This window comes from Pelodiscus sinensis, chromosome 1, assembly GCF_049634645.1.
Source record: "Pelodiscus sinensis isolate JC-2024 chromosome 1, ASM4963464v1, whole genome shotgun sequence".
In the NCBI taxonomy this organism is placed as follows: Eukaryota; Metazoa; Chordata; order Testudines; family Trionychidae; genus Pelodiscus; species Pelodiscus sinensis.
This window is the reverse complement of record NC_134711.1, coordinates 224766649-224783790: the sequence shown is the minus strand read 5'-3', so window position 1 is coordinate 224783790 and position 17142 is coordinate 224766649. Positions and strand designations below refer to the sequence as shown.

The 17142-nt window shown below is 41.1% G+C and overlaps 1 protein-coding gene across 3 annotated transcripts in view; it reads right to left on the bottom strand.

The window, feature by feature from the left end:
• PPP2R3B (protein phosphatase 2 regulatory subunit B''beta) overlaps positions 1–17142 on the bottom strand; it is a 90787-nt gene that overhangs the window by 22001 nt on the left and 51644 nt on the right. For all 3 annotated transcript variants that reach the window (XM_075916042.1, XM_075916050.1, XM_006135847.4), the window contains 4 exons: positions 6831–7016; positions 4821–4924; positions 4039–4141; positions 3398–3472 (listed from right to left, as the gene is read on the bottom strand). In XM_075916042.1, coding sequence (XP_075772157.1) covers positions 3398–3472; positions 4039–4141; positions 4821–4924; positions 6831–7016 — 468 coding nt within the window. The remainder of the gene's footprint in view (positions 1–3397; positions 3473–4038; positions 4142–4820; positions 4925–6830; positions 7017–17142) is intronic.

Here is a 17142-nt window from a genome sequence, read left to right as displayed (position 1 = left end):
ATATGAAAGGTTAACGGGTGATGCTCAGCAGTTCCAGTTAACTGGTGGAGGCTGCTCCAACCCGATGGGGCTTGCCGTCAACAGGAGCTGCTCCAGGCATTGGGAGCTGCCCCCTGTCCACGGCACGCCTAACACATCGCAGGCAGAGGCTGCTCCGGCTGGGCTGGAGTAGCCCTGGGGCCAGGGCTGGGAACTGGCAGCCCCGTGGGCTAGGCAGTGGGAGCAGTGAGATCCCACTTAGTCAGTTAACCAGTTAAACATCTTTGACAAGAAACAACAGTATAGACAGTTTTCTAAACATCTGTTTGATTTGTGGATTGGTGTTTTGCTTCCCTTTTCAGAAAGGACACTCATGGCAGTTTGTCAATTTCAACCCAGGCCACCCTAAGTAAATACGTTCCTCAGCTAAAGAAAGGATTGGGGGATGAGAGAATGGAGCTGCTACAGTTCTCAGAAGGAACAGCAGTTTTTCCACAAATCAGACAAGCCAGGCCTCAATACAAATTGCCAAGAAAGATATTCCCCGATGATGTTTTTCCTTCTCTCGCTCTCTCTGCTTCAGCCATCTCTTTTGGAGAAATAATTAACTGATAAACTGCTATGGTCTCACTGGTGAGGTGCAAAAACTAACGCCATTAACTCTTAGCATGAAAAATCCAGCACAGCAGGTGCAGTGTCATCTCCTCGTGAATTTATTGCAAGTCCCACAAATCTGACACCTGTTTGAGGAGCTCTTGTGATGACATGAAGAGCTTCTGGCATCATGTGACTTGGAAGCAGGTGCTTGCACCAACTCCCCACTGCTTCATTCTTCAAGCTCTTCCCGCCCCTCCCACACCCAGGCAGTTGTCTTGTGAGGACCTGATTGTTTTGATCCATCTCAGATTTCTGGAAGTGACTGACTGGCCTGCATCCCCATTTTTTTGGCAGGCTACTATGGAAGATGGCAGTCCTCTCCTCTTGGTGAACTGCGAAAGCTGGCTCAGAAGTAGAAAGCTGTATTCCCAGCAGGCTATCCAATTGAAGAAAGCCCATTATGGGCAAAGGGAACACCCACCCACCACAGCACTAAGAATAGGCTTTTGCCAGAGACCTGCCTTAAGCCCTCTGTCCCCTATACATTAAGTGTCAACTGGGGGTGGGCTCAAAATTACCCTCCCCCCATCTTGTGGAGGGTAATTTTGAGCCCTTCTGACCCTTCCCACTTCACTCCACTACCATGAAGATTAATCTAAGGCCCATTACCACCCCCATCCCTTGCTGCTCGGGGGAGAGAGTGAGGAGGGACAAACACATTGTTTTATGGAGGCATTTCAATAGACCAGATCTCCAATGGCTACACTCTTCTCTCAGCATCTTGGACCAGTACTGGCCCTTATTACTCAGTCCCCCACAGCACCTCCATTCTGCATTTCTGCGAAGCAGAGAGGGTGGGAGTACCTTCTTAAGATTTCAGCATCTTCCTCTACATCCTCCAATCCTGACTGATAGCTTTTTGCAGGAGACAACAGAAACAGCAGCACACAAGCTAGGCGGGCACCAACTGACTACTACTTTTGGGGTGTGGGGGGAGGAAGAGGATGGTAGTAACAGCCAACTTTTGAAAGTAGTAAAGTTTTGTGATGCTCCAGATGTAACCCTTCCTTGTTGGGGAGAAGCTCTCTAATATCACTCACATGATGTCTTCTCTCCACATCCCCAAGCAGTGGCAAGGGACTACATTTGGGAGATTAGAAACTTTCACACTGCTGAGAAATGTCACACCATGCCCACAGATCAGGAGGAAGGAAAAGAGGGCAATTGGCGTGGGCTCCTGGCCACCACTGCTGCTATTGCAGCAGTAGCTGGAACCCTGGACCCTTTAAATCACGCCACAGTGCCACTCTGTGCGGCTCTGAGGGCAAGGGAGGGGCGGGCAGAGGCACAGTTTGGGAAGCACCAAGAGCTGGCTGCCCTCTGGCCCCACCCTCTCTGAGGGTGTGGAGCCAGCCTCCGCACCTTGCCCAGGGCCCCAGAAGCTGTCAGCTCCCATGTGTCACACATGGATCCATGCAAACTTTGGCAGTTAAGGGAACAGGTAGCAGTCTTGGACTGGGAAGGCAAGAGATAGCAAGTGGATCTACAAGCACCTACTCCAAAACTGGAAAGAGATACGTGTAACTGCAAAAGATGACAAAAAGTCTTCTTACTTTTGATAAATGTGCAAGAGTTAACACAATAGTACTTTTAAAACATATAGAAAGTATGCAGAAGGAGGTTAAAAAGTCAGAATGGACTACACCCCACAATTGAATCTTCATAAAGAATTTCTTGATTTTTTGGCCAATCATGATTTTTAGGGTTGATCATGATTTTTCAACTCTTGGGTTTGAGTATATTACTATTGGTCCATTGGCAATGCTTACTGGTGTGGGGAGGATAAACCTGAAGCCTTCAACTCTGGAATAGAGTATGAAAGGTGCAGAACCAAAGTTAATGTCTCAAAAGGAAGACTTCCACATAAAATCTGTGCTACATGCAGAAGTGCTACATCCATCAATGGCCTTAAATCAGTTTGTGGAGGATACTTTTTAAACAACTGACACTTTTTAGCAACTGAATGCTCTTTGGAGCGATCTCAGACTCTGAAGAGTGAATGAGCACAGAGTCTGAAGCAACCTAATCTCTAGAGGCTGTCAAGTCCAGATCAGTAGTTGAAGGAAACCAACAGAACAGTTACTCACTACTAATATGGACAGAAAGATGATATTAGTCATGGGAACCTACAACTGGAAAGTTTCATGTATACAAAATTCAATTAAAGGACAATCCTTGAACTGGGAAGGTGCAAGTAGCTTAAGAAGGTGTCAATTCTTATCACAAATTCTTTTCAATTCCATAATATTGTGGAGCTTACATATTATCGGCTTGATACAGGTGAACTTGAAATAATGCAGAAGTTATTTCAAATTTTCAGGCTTTTTTCATCACGAAGTGCAAAGCAGGGTCAGGCTCCTCACCAGCCACAGGTTGAAAACCACACCCAAAACAAGCGTCCAAGTAAAGTAAGCAATTTGCTTTTCAATAGAAATTCATTAACATGTTCCAAACAAACTTTCTCTATTCCTTATTCCTATTTTGACTGTTATTCAGTAAGCTCTCTGAACATACTAAAGAATAGGAAAACCTTGCAACCATGAGTTGCAGTGACAGATGCTCTTCCTCCCACGACTGTCTCCCAAAGATTTGAATTATACTCACTATAGTGCATGGGAAGTGTGGAAAGCTGTGGTCAACAGAATACTTATTTCTGGAGATAAGACCGTTGTGAATAGGTTTGTTTTACATATTTCCTCTGACCTATGAATAAATAGTTAAATTGTATAAACAAAATAATTTTTCTAAGTAAAGCACTTACTGTGGTAATGTAACGAGAATGAAATTCAGATGCTTCTTTTAAAAATGATAGGCCAGGATGACTATTCACCACATCCTATAAAGAGATAGGAAGAAATGAAGTGCCAAATAAAGAAATAAACTATAAAACCACGTGGAAGTGCGCTACAGACAGTGGTAGTCCAACAAGCAAGTTTGCTTTTGGTCAAAGCAATAAGACCTGTGACAGTCCAAAAAGAGATTTAATTGTCATTTTTCTTCTTTCCCATCCCCAATAACTTCCCAAAAACCTGAGAACCACATTCTTAACACTACTATGTCAATCATGAGTTGTCATTCTAAAGGTTAAATAGGTGCTCATCTATTAGTTGAAATCAAACAATTAAGAGTTACTGTTGGATGTGTCGGGATTTTTCCCCCAACTTCTTCCCTACATAAAAGCAGGCTATAAATATTTGTGACTGTAAAATGACTTGTAACAAGCTAAACTCATTAGTAAGCCAGTTGACAATATAAGTTGCTTGCAATAAATATCAGTAATCTTTTTAGTAAAAAGAATGACTAGAATAATGATCAGGAAATTAGAGTTGTGCTGGTACATCTAGTCTTTTGTTTAGCTTTGAAGACACAAAGAGGTAATGATAAATTTCAGTTGCAATTTACTTGTAAAAATGGAATGAAATCTTCTTGCACCAAGTAGTTGCATCCAGGATTCATCAGAAGATGAACAAACTTTGCAGCATCATCATGGCAGGTCTGCAGTATTCTGAAATGCAAATATAAAATGAATTCGTATCATAATACTTTTCTACTCCATTTAAATAGGAAAAATGTTCATACTTGTATTAGGAAGTTCTATAGCAGGATTTATGAAAAAGCTGCACACTCAGCATTTACTCCTAACCCATTGATTTAACATGTGAGCACCTAAAGAATTAATTACCAGAATATATGACAGGCAGGTAGTCTGTTTCTTCTTCCTACTAGCTATTTTCACAGATCTAGCCATTGCATTAAACCTTCCTCTCATACTAGACTTTAGTCATCAATTACATTAAATTCTCTATATTTTACCTACTCTCAGCAAGGAGTAGTCAAATGAGAGGACAGTTTGAAATAAAGACCATAGTTCTCTCCCTATGATCACTGAGGATAGAAAAAGCTAGAAAGGAGACATGTCTGCCCACAACTCTTGAGCAGCATTGTTTTAATTTGCAGGAATATGCCAAGAGCTTACAGTGGGGGGAGGAGGGAGCACTAGGAACTCGTCATTAACCACTACATTACATATATATCTACAGCACATATTGGACTTGATAAAAAATTACTCTTGAGTGTTAGACTATACATAAGGGGATTTGTCTGTCTGCTGGCTGGATCACATTCATAGTTTAAAATATTACATTTAAATTAAGAAATAAAGTACATCTCAAAAAGCAACTTACTTTCGCCACATTGCAACAAATTTATGAACGGAGACATATCCTGTTCGTTCTCCTCCAGCACAATAAAACAAAGGACCTTTCCAGTAAAGTGGGCATTCACAGGCCTGGAATTAACAATGTAGAACAATGTAGTCAGTTTATTGATTACTTATCTGAGTGTTACTCCCTCACTCAAATATTAGCATAAAATGAAAACTTAAGTTGTAAAGCAGTATTATGGGGGAGCAGGACAGACATGTGTTTCATTGTGCACATTCCTAAGGAACTTACATGAACATATGATTCCTGGAAAGTTTGTTTTATTGACTGATAACCTTTAATTTGATCAACAGCTTTAGTCTCTTCTGTACTGAACAGGGGGTTGGGAGAAGGGGTGGACCAGGGCAGCAGGAACTGTGCACCTCACCTGTTGGCTTGTTCCTGGGGTAGGGGGTTGATTGGGCCTCCCTTCATCCCCCCTTCCAGGGTCAGCGGGACAAAAGTGGGCCAAAGGGCAGCCCCACTTTCCCAGTCCGGTGGCAAGTAAGATGGTGAGCCCCAGCCCTGCTGGCTACTATCTTGCTGGTATAGCTGTCCCCCAATAGTCACTCTGCAATATAGCTCTCCCCTGCGAGCTCGCTGCCCCCAGTGGCCACTAAGAGTACATTGTCCCTCAGAACAACCCCTCCCTTTCCATTTTATGGAAAACAGTCTCATTCCCAGCACTTCCAGTTTTCCTGGCACAACTGAACCCTGACCTTGCTTTGAGTTAGGACAGGAGTGGGTAATTTTTGACCGGGGCCCACTTCAGAAATTTTTGAAGTAATCTGGGCCACCCTGGAAGGGACGGGCCCTGGACACTACCATGCTTCGCCACCCACAGACCCTGATTGGTTTGGAGATGGGGGAGCAGCAAAGTTTCCCCTCCTCCCCCAGAGAGAACCACCAGATGTTCTAAATAGTTGGCAGTTCCCTCTAGGTACCCCCGCCCCTGGGAGGAGACTTTGCATGCTCCCTCTTATTGCCCCCAGGTTAATCTGAGCCTGGGGAGAGGGAGCATGTGACATCTCTTGCTCCGCGCCCCTGCCCTGTGAGGGAGCTCCATGCTTAGAGTCAACTGCCAGCTGAGCAGCTGAGCCCCTTGCAGAGCCAGAGGAGACTTGATACACTCCCCCCGCGGTGTGAGCGGCAGGGCCTACGCTTGGAGAGATAGAGCCAGCCTGTGGAGGCCCTTTTCCCTACACCCTTAGTTAGGAAAAGAGGAAGCTGCATACCAATTTGGTGGTTCTAGCTTTTAACCCTTTAAGTGGAGTTCTTTAACAGACAGTCAAATGCACATTTCTAAAATACATAGATTTATTTTCCTGCTTCAATATTATATACGGAAAAATGTTATTCATTTTCTCTAAGCTAATTTGTTACGCAGGTTATACAGAAGCAAAACAAGTCAGTCTTTTTGGATTGATAAACCCCATATACTGACACTGCAATAAATCTAGTGACTATAAAAGGTCTAAGAAAAAGTCCTCCAAAAAAAGAAAGCCGGATTTTAAGGTTTAATATACACATCCATAACTTTCTTTTCCTGTTTAAGGTGCAAAAGTTTCTGGTTTCATTTTTACCTGAGTAACTGGTTTAACTGTAGCATACCATATTGACACTGATAACTCAACATTTTAATCATGCATCATGTTCATAAACCAACAGGAATGCATTTAAAACATCTGCAGTAGTAAGATTACTGTTAAGACACGTGGACACGCTGCATACGGACATTTATAGGACTGCATAAGATACAACTCCAAGAGGCTGCTTGAGTTTCTGGTGTTGACATTTATGGGCTCTCTCCAAAACCCACAGAAGTTAATGTCAATACTCCCGTTGACTTTAATGGGTTATGATCCCAGATTAATTTTGACTTAACTTTTTAGAATTTTATACATATCACACAACAAACAACATATGAAACACATCATTTGTTTCCTATTTGTAGATTAGTATACTGGAATTACACACCCAGAAAATTCTCACCTTTGCAACTTTTCCCATGTCTTCTAAACTTGCTCTCTCATTTGGAAACTGAGAGAAAGTTCTCTCTATTTTAGCAATCACTGCATCTATATTCAGTTTTTCTTTTGGACATCCTCGAGGAAAATAAAACGATGGAATGGTTTGGCTCAGTGATGGTGGCAAAGATTCTTCTTTCTTTGTCTGAACCTAAATGGATAAATACATCTGAGAGAGCAGGTATATCAAACTGAATGCTATACGATCCTTAGAATGAAACTGGAAGGCCTTTATCCTGTTTTCTATTAACTACTGTAACACATTATACACGATGGAATAAATTCTGTAAAAAGGAAATGTGTGGAAAATTTCTGAAAGACTGGCATCTAGAACATTTTAGTATTTTCAAAATGGATTCAAATTTGCTATAAGGAAACTAATTTGGCTATGTAAAAACAGCTTCTCTCCTCTATTTCACCTCAAGTTTTCAACGCTAGCCAAACATTCTTGTGAAGTTTTGAAGTACCCACAATTGTTATTTTCATTTCCAGTTGCAGAACAGCCCAAAATATCATAAGACTACTCAGTATTTCAACTTGTTGCTTTAAGTGCTAGAATCATGTGAGATCTTGCTTTTGCAAAATGTCCACCTTTGTTTTGCACTCTAAAGAGATTCAGGTAAGCATGCAAACTTCTGGAGGCTTGCAAGCTGCACACTTTTCTTCTCTAATTCAAGAAGTCAAAACCGTGGAGAAAAAAGTATCGGTTAAATCCTGAAAATGAGACCAGACAACTTTCCTTAAAATATTATTAAAGGACTATGTTCTGTCAGTATGTGTACTAATGTGTCAGCACACAAATGCAAGAATATTCTAGAGTTGCGTAATTAACTCAATGAAAATATGTAAATTTATTCAGAATTTGTTCTTTATTCAGTTAATCCCATGAAGAAGATCAGTAGCTGAAAAACAAGTCATCAGGATATAAATCAACAGAGAAATAAATTGAGCAAATAAGAAGAGTTTGTGTACTGGACAGCTCAACAAATTTGGAACTGAATACAAAGGCTTTCATCTCTAGGTTACAGATTTGAAACCAGTCCAAATTTAGTACAGGCTGAACCTCCCAAATACTGGACTCTCTGGTCTGACAGCATCCGTGGTCCAGCAAGATGTTGCTGGACCAAAGAGCCCTGGGAGTATTGGATTTACAGAGACCTGGCTGAGCCAGGAGTGGCTAGACAGGGAAACACCAGTGTCATCTAGGCTTGACAGCATCTGGGAGCCTCCACCCTAGCCAGAAAACTCCTGACATCAATGGGGTCAGGCGACCCTGGCCAGGAACCCTGAGAACTTCCCAGCGCAGCGGGAGCCCTGGCCAAGGAACCCCAGCGGCGGGGCCATGCGGCAGCAGAGTCCCTGGTGGCAGCAGGCCCACCTGGCACCCCAGCCAGGAAATTCCAGGAACCCGCCGGAGGCAGTGGGTTCTGAGGTGACTAGGCAGCCCTGGCTGGGAACCCCCCGGTGGCAGCAGAGCCAGGCTACAGAAGCAGGGCAGGTGATGGCCGGGTGGCCTTAGAGCAAGGAAACCCCAAGGAAGCCCCGGAGGTACCAAGGCCAGCAGTGACTGAACAGGGCTGACAGCACCCAGGCAACCCTGGCTGGGGAAACCCCAGCGGCAGTGGGCGGGGAGCCTCGGCTGTAACAGAGTTAGTGGGGCAGCAGCAGAGCAGGGAACTCCAGCCTTGAGAGCCCAGGGAGAGGAGCCAGCAGGAGGGCAGCCAGCAGTGGAACATTGACCTCCCCTGGTCCAGCAAACTCCCTGGTCCAGGATGGCTCCGGTCCTGAGGGTGCCAGACCAGGGAGGTCCAACCTGTAGTAATAAAAAATTATTTCCCATGTTGGCCTATGATGAAATTAATGATCCCTGTGGACTCCATTTTCTTCAGTCACACTTGGCACCATCTGATAGATTCAGCAGCAGTGTTCCCTCTAAATTGTGCGGCAGCAGAGCTTCATGTGTGGTCAGTCAGCTCCCTTCATGGAGCCCTGAGCCTCTGATCGGGCAGGGCTGATTAATCACCTACAAAGCTGTGCTGCTACACAGTTCAGAGGGAACTCAGTTCAGCAGCAACATTAAGGAATGGATGGCAAAGACACGTTATTACCACCACTCTCCTTAAGGTGGTGGTTCTTTCAGCTAAACCAAGTCAATGCTAGCCTTTAAGTATGTCATAGAATAAAAACATAAAAGAACAAAGTTAAACTAAGTTTGTGGTGCTTGTATGTGATTGTTTTAAAATATTTTATTTACGAGATTTATACTTTTCGGTTACACCATCAAGGCTCTCCTCATGCCATAGAAAAACATAAAAATGTCACATCAACAATCATCACACTGAAAAACAAAAATACCCCATATCACATAAATACCTTCCCAGGTCCAGATGTACTTCTGAGCCATCCTCTCCTGTTTTTAAGAATCTGAAATATTTTTCCATTTCCAATGTAGTGCCATTGTTACAACCACTAAGACGACAATAAACAAGTTTTATCATTTCCCTCTAAATTTCAAGGTAACCACCACCTTACATCAGTGCTTGCGTTGAGCTCTATAACATAACTAGTCACTGAAAGCCTGCATCACACAGGGGTAATTCGTAAAGGTACAATGGCTGAGAACTTGAAAACCGAATAGACAGACAGTGATTATTCAATCTGGTGATATTCTAAACCAGGCATGTCCAAAGTCCAGCCCGCGGGCCAATTGCGGCCCGTGTTCCAGTTTAATACGGCCCCACAGGTAATTTGGCAATATCTATCTTTTATGGCCCCCAACGAATCCATATGTATTGAGATGAATACATTGTAAAATCTCAGTTAATGTCAGTTGGTCTAAATCAGTTATAAATATATTTGGACACAACATGTATACTTGGTGTTATGTTCCTGTTCATATTTTTTGAACTTAAAAGTTGACAGACAACCTTTATTACCAATAATATGTAATGTACTTTACAATGTTCCTGACATATATTTCAGCTTCCTGGATTTTTTTTTTCATCTGGCCTTCAGATATGAAAGGCAGAGTGATTTAACACCTGTTTAGATTTGTCATCCATGTGATGAAATGAAAAGTATGCCATTTGCAATAAACTTTGCATAAAATAGTTAATTTGCATTTAGTTTTAATGGTTCAAAGAATGTCAGGCAAAATGGTCGGCCCTCACGCATGTTCACTTAATCAAATCTGGCCCTCTTTGAAAAAAGTTTGGACACCCCTGTTCTAAACAAAAGGAAATCTCAACCATGTGGGTAGCTATTTCCATCACCTCAAACAGATTCAGATATTCTAAACTTCACAGAAACAACCTTGGATTATTATATATCTTGGCTTAATCTGTTGTGCCAGCCTGCAGTGTGTATTGTTAGCCCTTCCCTCTCCGTGGAGCTGACAATAGTGTGCTCTCAATAATGCTGGGGTTGACTGACAATTTTTACAGAAACAGATAAAACAAGGAAAAAGGAAGCAGGGGAAAAATGCTAGATTGAGTTGTGATCCAGCTACTTCATTCCTTTTACTCCTATCTTTGTTATTTCCCTAGGCACCAGCTTTCAACTGCTGACAAAACTGGCAGGTAATAAAGTTCTTTAGATCACTGCTGTCCATTCTTCCTTCAGGTGGAAAACCAGGATATTATAAATTATTGTAAATGGCTTTAGTTCAAAGTCTCAGACCCTTAGCTTAAACAATCTTTCAGTATATATCAAATATAGGCAAGATTAAGAAAGTGTAAAGAAAAGGTTGCACAACTGCTTTCTTTGCAAAGAAGAAAAAAAATAAGACTTAAGAGGATAGGAAAATAACCCAGTAAAAACAAGAGAAGAAAAGAATCCAACTGAAAGTTCTGCACAGGTTTCTAACAGTAAATATTCAACAATTGTTCTTCCAATTACATAAAGTATACTGCTGCGAATAAACTTGATATTCTAAATTTAAGGATTTTTTTGGTAACAGTAAAAACATCAGCTTTTGTTATACAAGCTAAAATTATCTTGAGTGTGCTATTTAAAAATCACACTAAATATGTGCTATTTCAATATGTGCTTCAATTTTGATGGTAACAGTTTACACATAACTGGGCCCTATTATGAATGTTTATATCCCAGATCTTGAACAGGAAGCAACAATAAATATAAAACAAATTCAATCTGCATATGAACTAGCATATAAAGAGTTACAAAACACTGGGACAGTTTTTCAGTTTGCATTTGTCTAATATCCTATGAAATAATGGGGGAAAAGGATCTTCAAGTTAAGGTCTTGTTAATGATCAAATTGCCATGTACATTTGAACATTTTATGCACTTGTTAAATTTTCTGAGCAGCTATATGGGATGCAGGTTTTCCTTTTTTTTCTTGTATACACAATGAAATAAAGCAAATAACCTTCCTTTGCACTACTGAGGGACCTCTCTATTGCTTCAAGTGGGAAGAAGTTACCAACTTAAACCTTTGTACTCTTGTGATACTTGAAAATAGACTAAAAATGCAGGGTGATAACTATAAATAACTGAAACAGAAAAAACTTTAAAAACAACAAATACACTAGTAGTATCTTAAAGATCAACAAAACATGTAGATGGTATCATGAGCTTTCGTGGGCACAGCCCACTTCTTCAGGGTTGTGCCCATGAAAGCTCATGATACCATCTACATGTTTTGTTAGTCTTTAAGGTGCTACTAGTCTATTTGTTGTTGTTTAAGTTTTTCCTGTTACAGACTAACTCGGCTACCCCTCTGAAGCTTTTGAATAGAGAAAACCTTCTGGAGGAGAGTGTGGAGAAGCGAGGGTGCAGCAGGTTCAGGGAAGGCACGAAGGCCATGGGAAAAGGGGTGGAGTGGAGGCAGAGCCAGGGGTTGAACAGTGAACATTTGGAAAATTGGTGCCAGTAGCTTCAGCTCGAGTCAGCACCTATGCAAGGAACCACATATTAACTTCTGGAGAGTCACATGCAGCTTCAGAGCCAGTCTGGTCACCCCTGATCTACACCAAAGCAATTTTCAACACCCATCACATTTGGAAAGCAAGGTCAGAGATGGTTTCTAGGGCACACTGAAGAGGAAACTGAATACTAGGACAGTAACTCTCCACTATTCCTCAGCAGCAAATACCAAGCATTCCTCTGGCACTGAACCAGACTACACTGAGAGGTGAAGCAGCTGTATAAATGCATTACTCACTCAGAGTTCCCTGGAAGAATCCCACATTACTCGCTCGGAGTTTCTGCCACATCAAAACTATTTCAAAGCCTCCTTTAGCATTAACTAGGAGCACAAACCCAGGCTTTCACATCTTCCAGAAGTGCTAAGGGATGTTACATGAAACAAAGAGCCTCTCTGCCCCTTTCAGCCTCAAGGAAGTAGTCTAAATTAAGGCCACCATCCCCTTTTATGTAACTGAATCTCTGAAGACTTCTATGGGCTGTTTGGTCTCTAGAATGGTCCTAACTCAGATGACTGAAGACCCACCTTAAGCAGAAAGTGTTCAAGAATCTACTTCCAATTCCTATGAGTGCAGGAAGTAAAGGAAACAAACAAATACTAAGACTTTATCTGGGATCAATATCTTGGTACAGAATTATGTACAACATTTAAACTCAAACTTTTTGCTGGGACCAACTATACTTATAACACTGAGTACAAGGTCAACAAGTCCATACCAAAAAATGAGCACAGAAAAAAAACCCAAATAAATGGTATATTAGTTATACCCAATCAAAATCTATAGGTATAGGAATACTTTTTTGCTTTTTAAAAGAAAAAGGAAATAACTATAGTTTTAGGTCTTTATTTCCAACTTTCAGATGGTCAGAAAAAATTGAAGAACTATTGAAGTTGTAATTCTCTGTATGTCCCCCATAAATGAATGAAAAGGCAAAAAATGGTCAAACTAGAAAATCCAACCTATGAGAAAAGATTAAAAGATTGGGTGTTTAGTCTTGTGAAAAGACAACTAAGGAGCAAGCTGACAAGTCTTCAGCATGTTAAGGGCTGTTATTAAAAGGTCAGTAATCAACTGTCCTTGGTGTTCACTGAAAATAGGACAAGTAATAATAGGCTTACTATGCAGCAAGGGAGATTTAGGTTAGATATTAGGAAAACTAGCCTTATAATGAAAATGTTAAATATAATTATTTTATATATTAGGACATTTTTTTAAAATATACAGGATTGTTAAGTACTGGACTAGGTTGTGATCCTTGGAGGATTTTAAGAAGAGGTTAGACAAACACTAATCTCAACATAGGTAGGATAAATGGACCAGATGACTTCTCAAAGTCCATTCCAATCCTACATCTTTAAGATTCTATTATTCCACACAGATAAATACAAATTCCAAATTACAGACTTAATTCTAACAATTTAAAGCAATGTAGGATATCTTTTCATGTCTAAAAAAAAATACTGGTAAGCATCTTGCTAGTGCCAGGAATAAACATATTTAGACTGAAAACCGGGTAATGACAGTGCTGTGGTGATGCTTTCAGTTGGAGGGAGATCAACCTTCATTTTGAAAGTAAACTGAATGTTCTTGCTTGTGCTAAAAATTTGTTTATTAATTAAACTACCTAAAGAAATCTGTTCAGCCAAATGAGAAACTCCAGCATACAACTTGCCAAACCACATACAATTATGAAATATTTGGAGCTAAAAGTGGATTTAAAAAAACCCAACAACCTTAGTTACACTTCAATGAATTATTTGCCTGTGTTGAAGTGTCACAGTATGAAGACAATTTGACATATTAGCCTATACAATGAACATATGTAAAAACCATAATCAATACTGTAATGCCATGTCTCTATTACATTTATTTTATATTAATAGCCTAAACTGCAATTTGTAATTTAAAAAGCCAATAAGAAGATTCCTCTAAAATGTGATGTGCTAATGGTATACAATTTTGTAATATTGCAAATGAGCTTCTGTAAGCTTTACCTTGAAAAGATAATGTAAGATGATTCATAGTACCTTTTATGGCCAATTTTTACTCCGGGCATAAAAAAAGCAAAGTACATACTCTGAATTTTCCCAAAGAAAGTGTTTCTTTATTGTTACAAGTGCTGAGAAAGACAATTTTTTATTTCTTTTGTTTAGGAAGAGGGACAAACGTGATTTCTTTATTCCCTTCACTAGTTTCAGGAATATTCCCTACTCTGAGAACATCTGAGTGTATATCAACATCAGGTACATTATTCCTACAGCCCTGCAAGAGCAAGAGACAGGGAATACACCACATCATCAATCAGGCTGAAAGAAATCATGTTCATCTCCACCAACCCTAGAAATTAGACTTATCTTCTGACCTACTCTTGCCTACTTAATTCTTCTCTCCTCCTAGCAGCAGACAAAAAAGTCAATTTCAGCACCAAATTTGGCTTTGAGCAAAACTGAGGAAGCAAGGAGATTAGAAGCCAGATGGGTCAACATCTAAATATGGGGGAAGTAGCTGTTGCTTTCCCTGTTACCCTAAGTTGTTTTCTTTTTTTTTCTTTTTTTAAAGAGGATGCTTATCCCAAGTAAGGATGTTAAAATGCGGTTAATTGACTAGCCCCAGCAGGGACTCTTGTACATTTCAAAGGAGAAATGCGGAACTCTGTGTACAGCCTGGGGCCAGCAGGAAGTCCCGCTGACTCCAGGATGCACGCGGGTGCCTGCTTTGAAATGCATAAGAGTCCCCAGTGGGACTGCTATGGGCTCCCCTGCCCCTTTGAATCACGCAGAGGTGGGGGAGCCCGGGCTCAGCTGGGGCCTCCCCAGCTCAACCCGGGCTCCCCCCGAACACGGGATCAGCTAGGGAGTTCCCAGATAACTCTGGGTTCTAGGGATGTGCCGCATGGAACCCAGGGTCAGCTGAGGACTCCTCAGCTAATCCTGGGTTCCAGGGAAATGCTGCGGGGAGCCCAGGATCAACTGGGAATCCCTAGCTGACCCCGGGCTCCAGGGCTGCCCCTTTGAATCCCTGCAGAGGTGACATTTTAAAGGGGCAGCTGCCACCTTGGGGTTTCCAAGTGGCAGCAAAGGGGGTGGGGAGGATTGACTAGTTGACTATTTCATAGAGGCAGCAAGGGGGAAATGACTTGTCGACATTAATATCCAATAGGCAAATGCTTATCGGATAGTCGACTAGTCTTTAACATCCTTAATCCTAAGCACTCTCCTAAGCAGAGATCCCTGGATATTATGCAGCTCAGACTATCCTGGCTATGGCATCCTCTTTTTGGTGAGGCATGAATGCTTGGTCCTTCCTCTGACTGCCTAATGAAATATGAAGTATTTGCAGCTCATCAGAGGGACCCATCCTACACACCATTACTGCAAAGTGTTAGGAGAGAGAGAACCCATTTTCCTTGTTTTCTGACTTAAGGGAGTACCTGGTACCACAATGGAGACCTAAAGTAACTTACTCTTGAAAACAAGAAAAGGAGAATGGGCTCCCTTCCCTTAATAAAAAAAAAAAAAAAAAAAAAAGGCTACATTTTTCAGGATGGCAACTCTGTGCATGCATTACCACAGTAAGGAAACAAATGCATAACCTCAACTAAGCTAATTGACTTTAAGTCTCAATTGTTTACAGAGTGAAGGTCAAGAGAAAGCGAGTTAAATACTTGGACATGGAATTCATTGGAAAAAGGAGGGAGGGGAAAATGAAGCACACTTAAAAATACATTTAGACAATTTGCTGATCAAGGTGACACAGACTAAACAATTTTCAGTCTATGCACAGTTTTGACATGATGCGGTACCCAAGCATCGGCTTCTTCAAGATAGGCCCAAGAAAGTAACAGACCACCACCAGTCATCACATACAGCCCCCCCAACTTAAACCCCTCCAGTGCATTAACAACAATCCACAACCTATCCTGGAAAATGACTCCTCGCTCTCACAGGCCTTGGGGGAAAAGCTAATCCTCAGCTACAGAAAACTTCCTACCCTCAAACAAATTCTTTCCAGTAACCATAAAGCACACCTCCCATCATAATCATCCAGGAACCCACCCCTGCAATCAAACCCAATGCCAACTGTGTCCACACAGCTTACAATCATCATCATCACAGGAACTAACCACAAAAGCCACTGCATCAGAGGCTCATATAACTGCACATCCACCAATGTGATCTATGCTGTCAAGTGCCAGCAATGCCCCTCTGCCATGTACGTTGGCCAAACTGGACAATCTCTAGCACAAAGGATTAATGGAGAAAAATCAAATATTCAAAATGGTAACACGGAAACCTGTTGGGGAACATTTCATCTTGCCTGGGCACTCACTAATGGATCTAAAAGGGTCTGTTATTGTTCCAAAGCAATTTCAAAAGTCCCCTGGAGAAACTACAGAACTGGGTTTTAGTTACAAGTTTGACACCTTTAACAGAGGTTTAAACAAAGACCTGTGCTGAATAGGCCACTACTTTCCATATCCTAATGATATAAAATGCTAAGCACCAGGTACTTAGAATACTTATAGTCCACTATTAACCTCATTTAGCGTGGACACTAATTGGCAACATTTTTCTCTCTCCATTTTCCCCTCTTCTCTTTCCCTCCCCATTCCCTCTCTCTCTCTATTTATTTGAAACCTAGACCCCATTACTCCATTCACCTGAAGAAGTGGGTTGTGCCCATAAAAGCTCATACCACCATCTATGTTTTTTGTTAGTCTCTAAGGTGCTGCAGGACTATTCACTGTTTTTAATTTTTTTCAGTTATAGACGAACCTGGCTACTCTAAAACTTGAATAATTGAGTGAAATTGTACTTCTATATTGGCAATGCTTGTGTTTTACAGTAACAAAGCCTCATGTATATAAGTTGATATTGGTTATTGTTTAGGAGTAGAGATAAGGAAAAAGTGTATTTTCTAGTACTAAAATCAATTATCCTGATATATTCCCCAGAATACAGCTCTCAAGAATGGGGTTCTAGTCAACATTAGCACTTCAAGTGATGGGAAAACATGCAGCAGGATTAAATTAACACGAGATTCAGAATACCTTACCTAACATACTGAAAAGTATGGACAAAAATTTGAGTTGCCACTTCCAAGAAGTGGTGCATCACAGTACTTTAATCTTCAAAAATAGCCAAGTCAAAACAGTAATTAAAAGTTTAAAAGGCTGAGAATGCAAGAGCCACTTTAACAAGGTAAAGACTTCTGGTTCTGCAGAAATTTGTTTCTTTTTTAAGATAGAGGATTTAATAAAACAGTAAATCCATTTTTACTTAAAATACTGCTGTTAAATTTATTAGTTTTTGACATCTTTAGAGATCA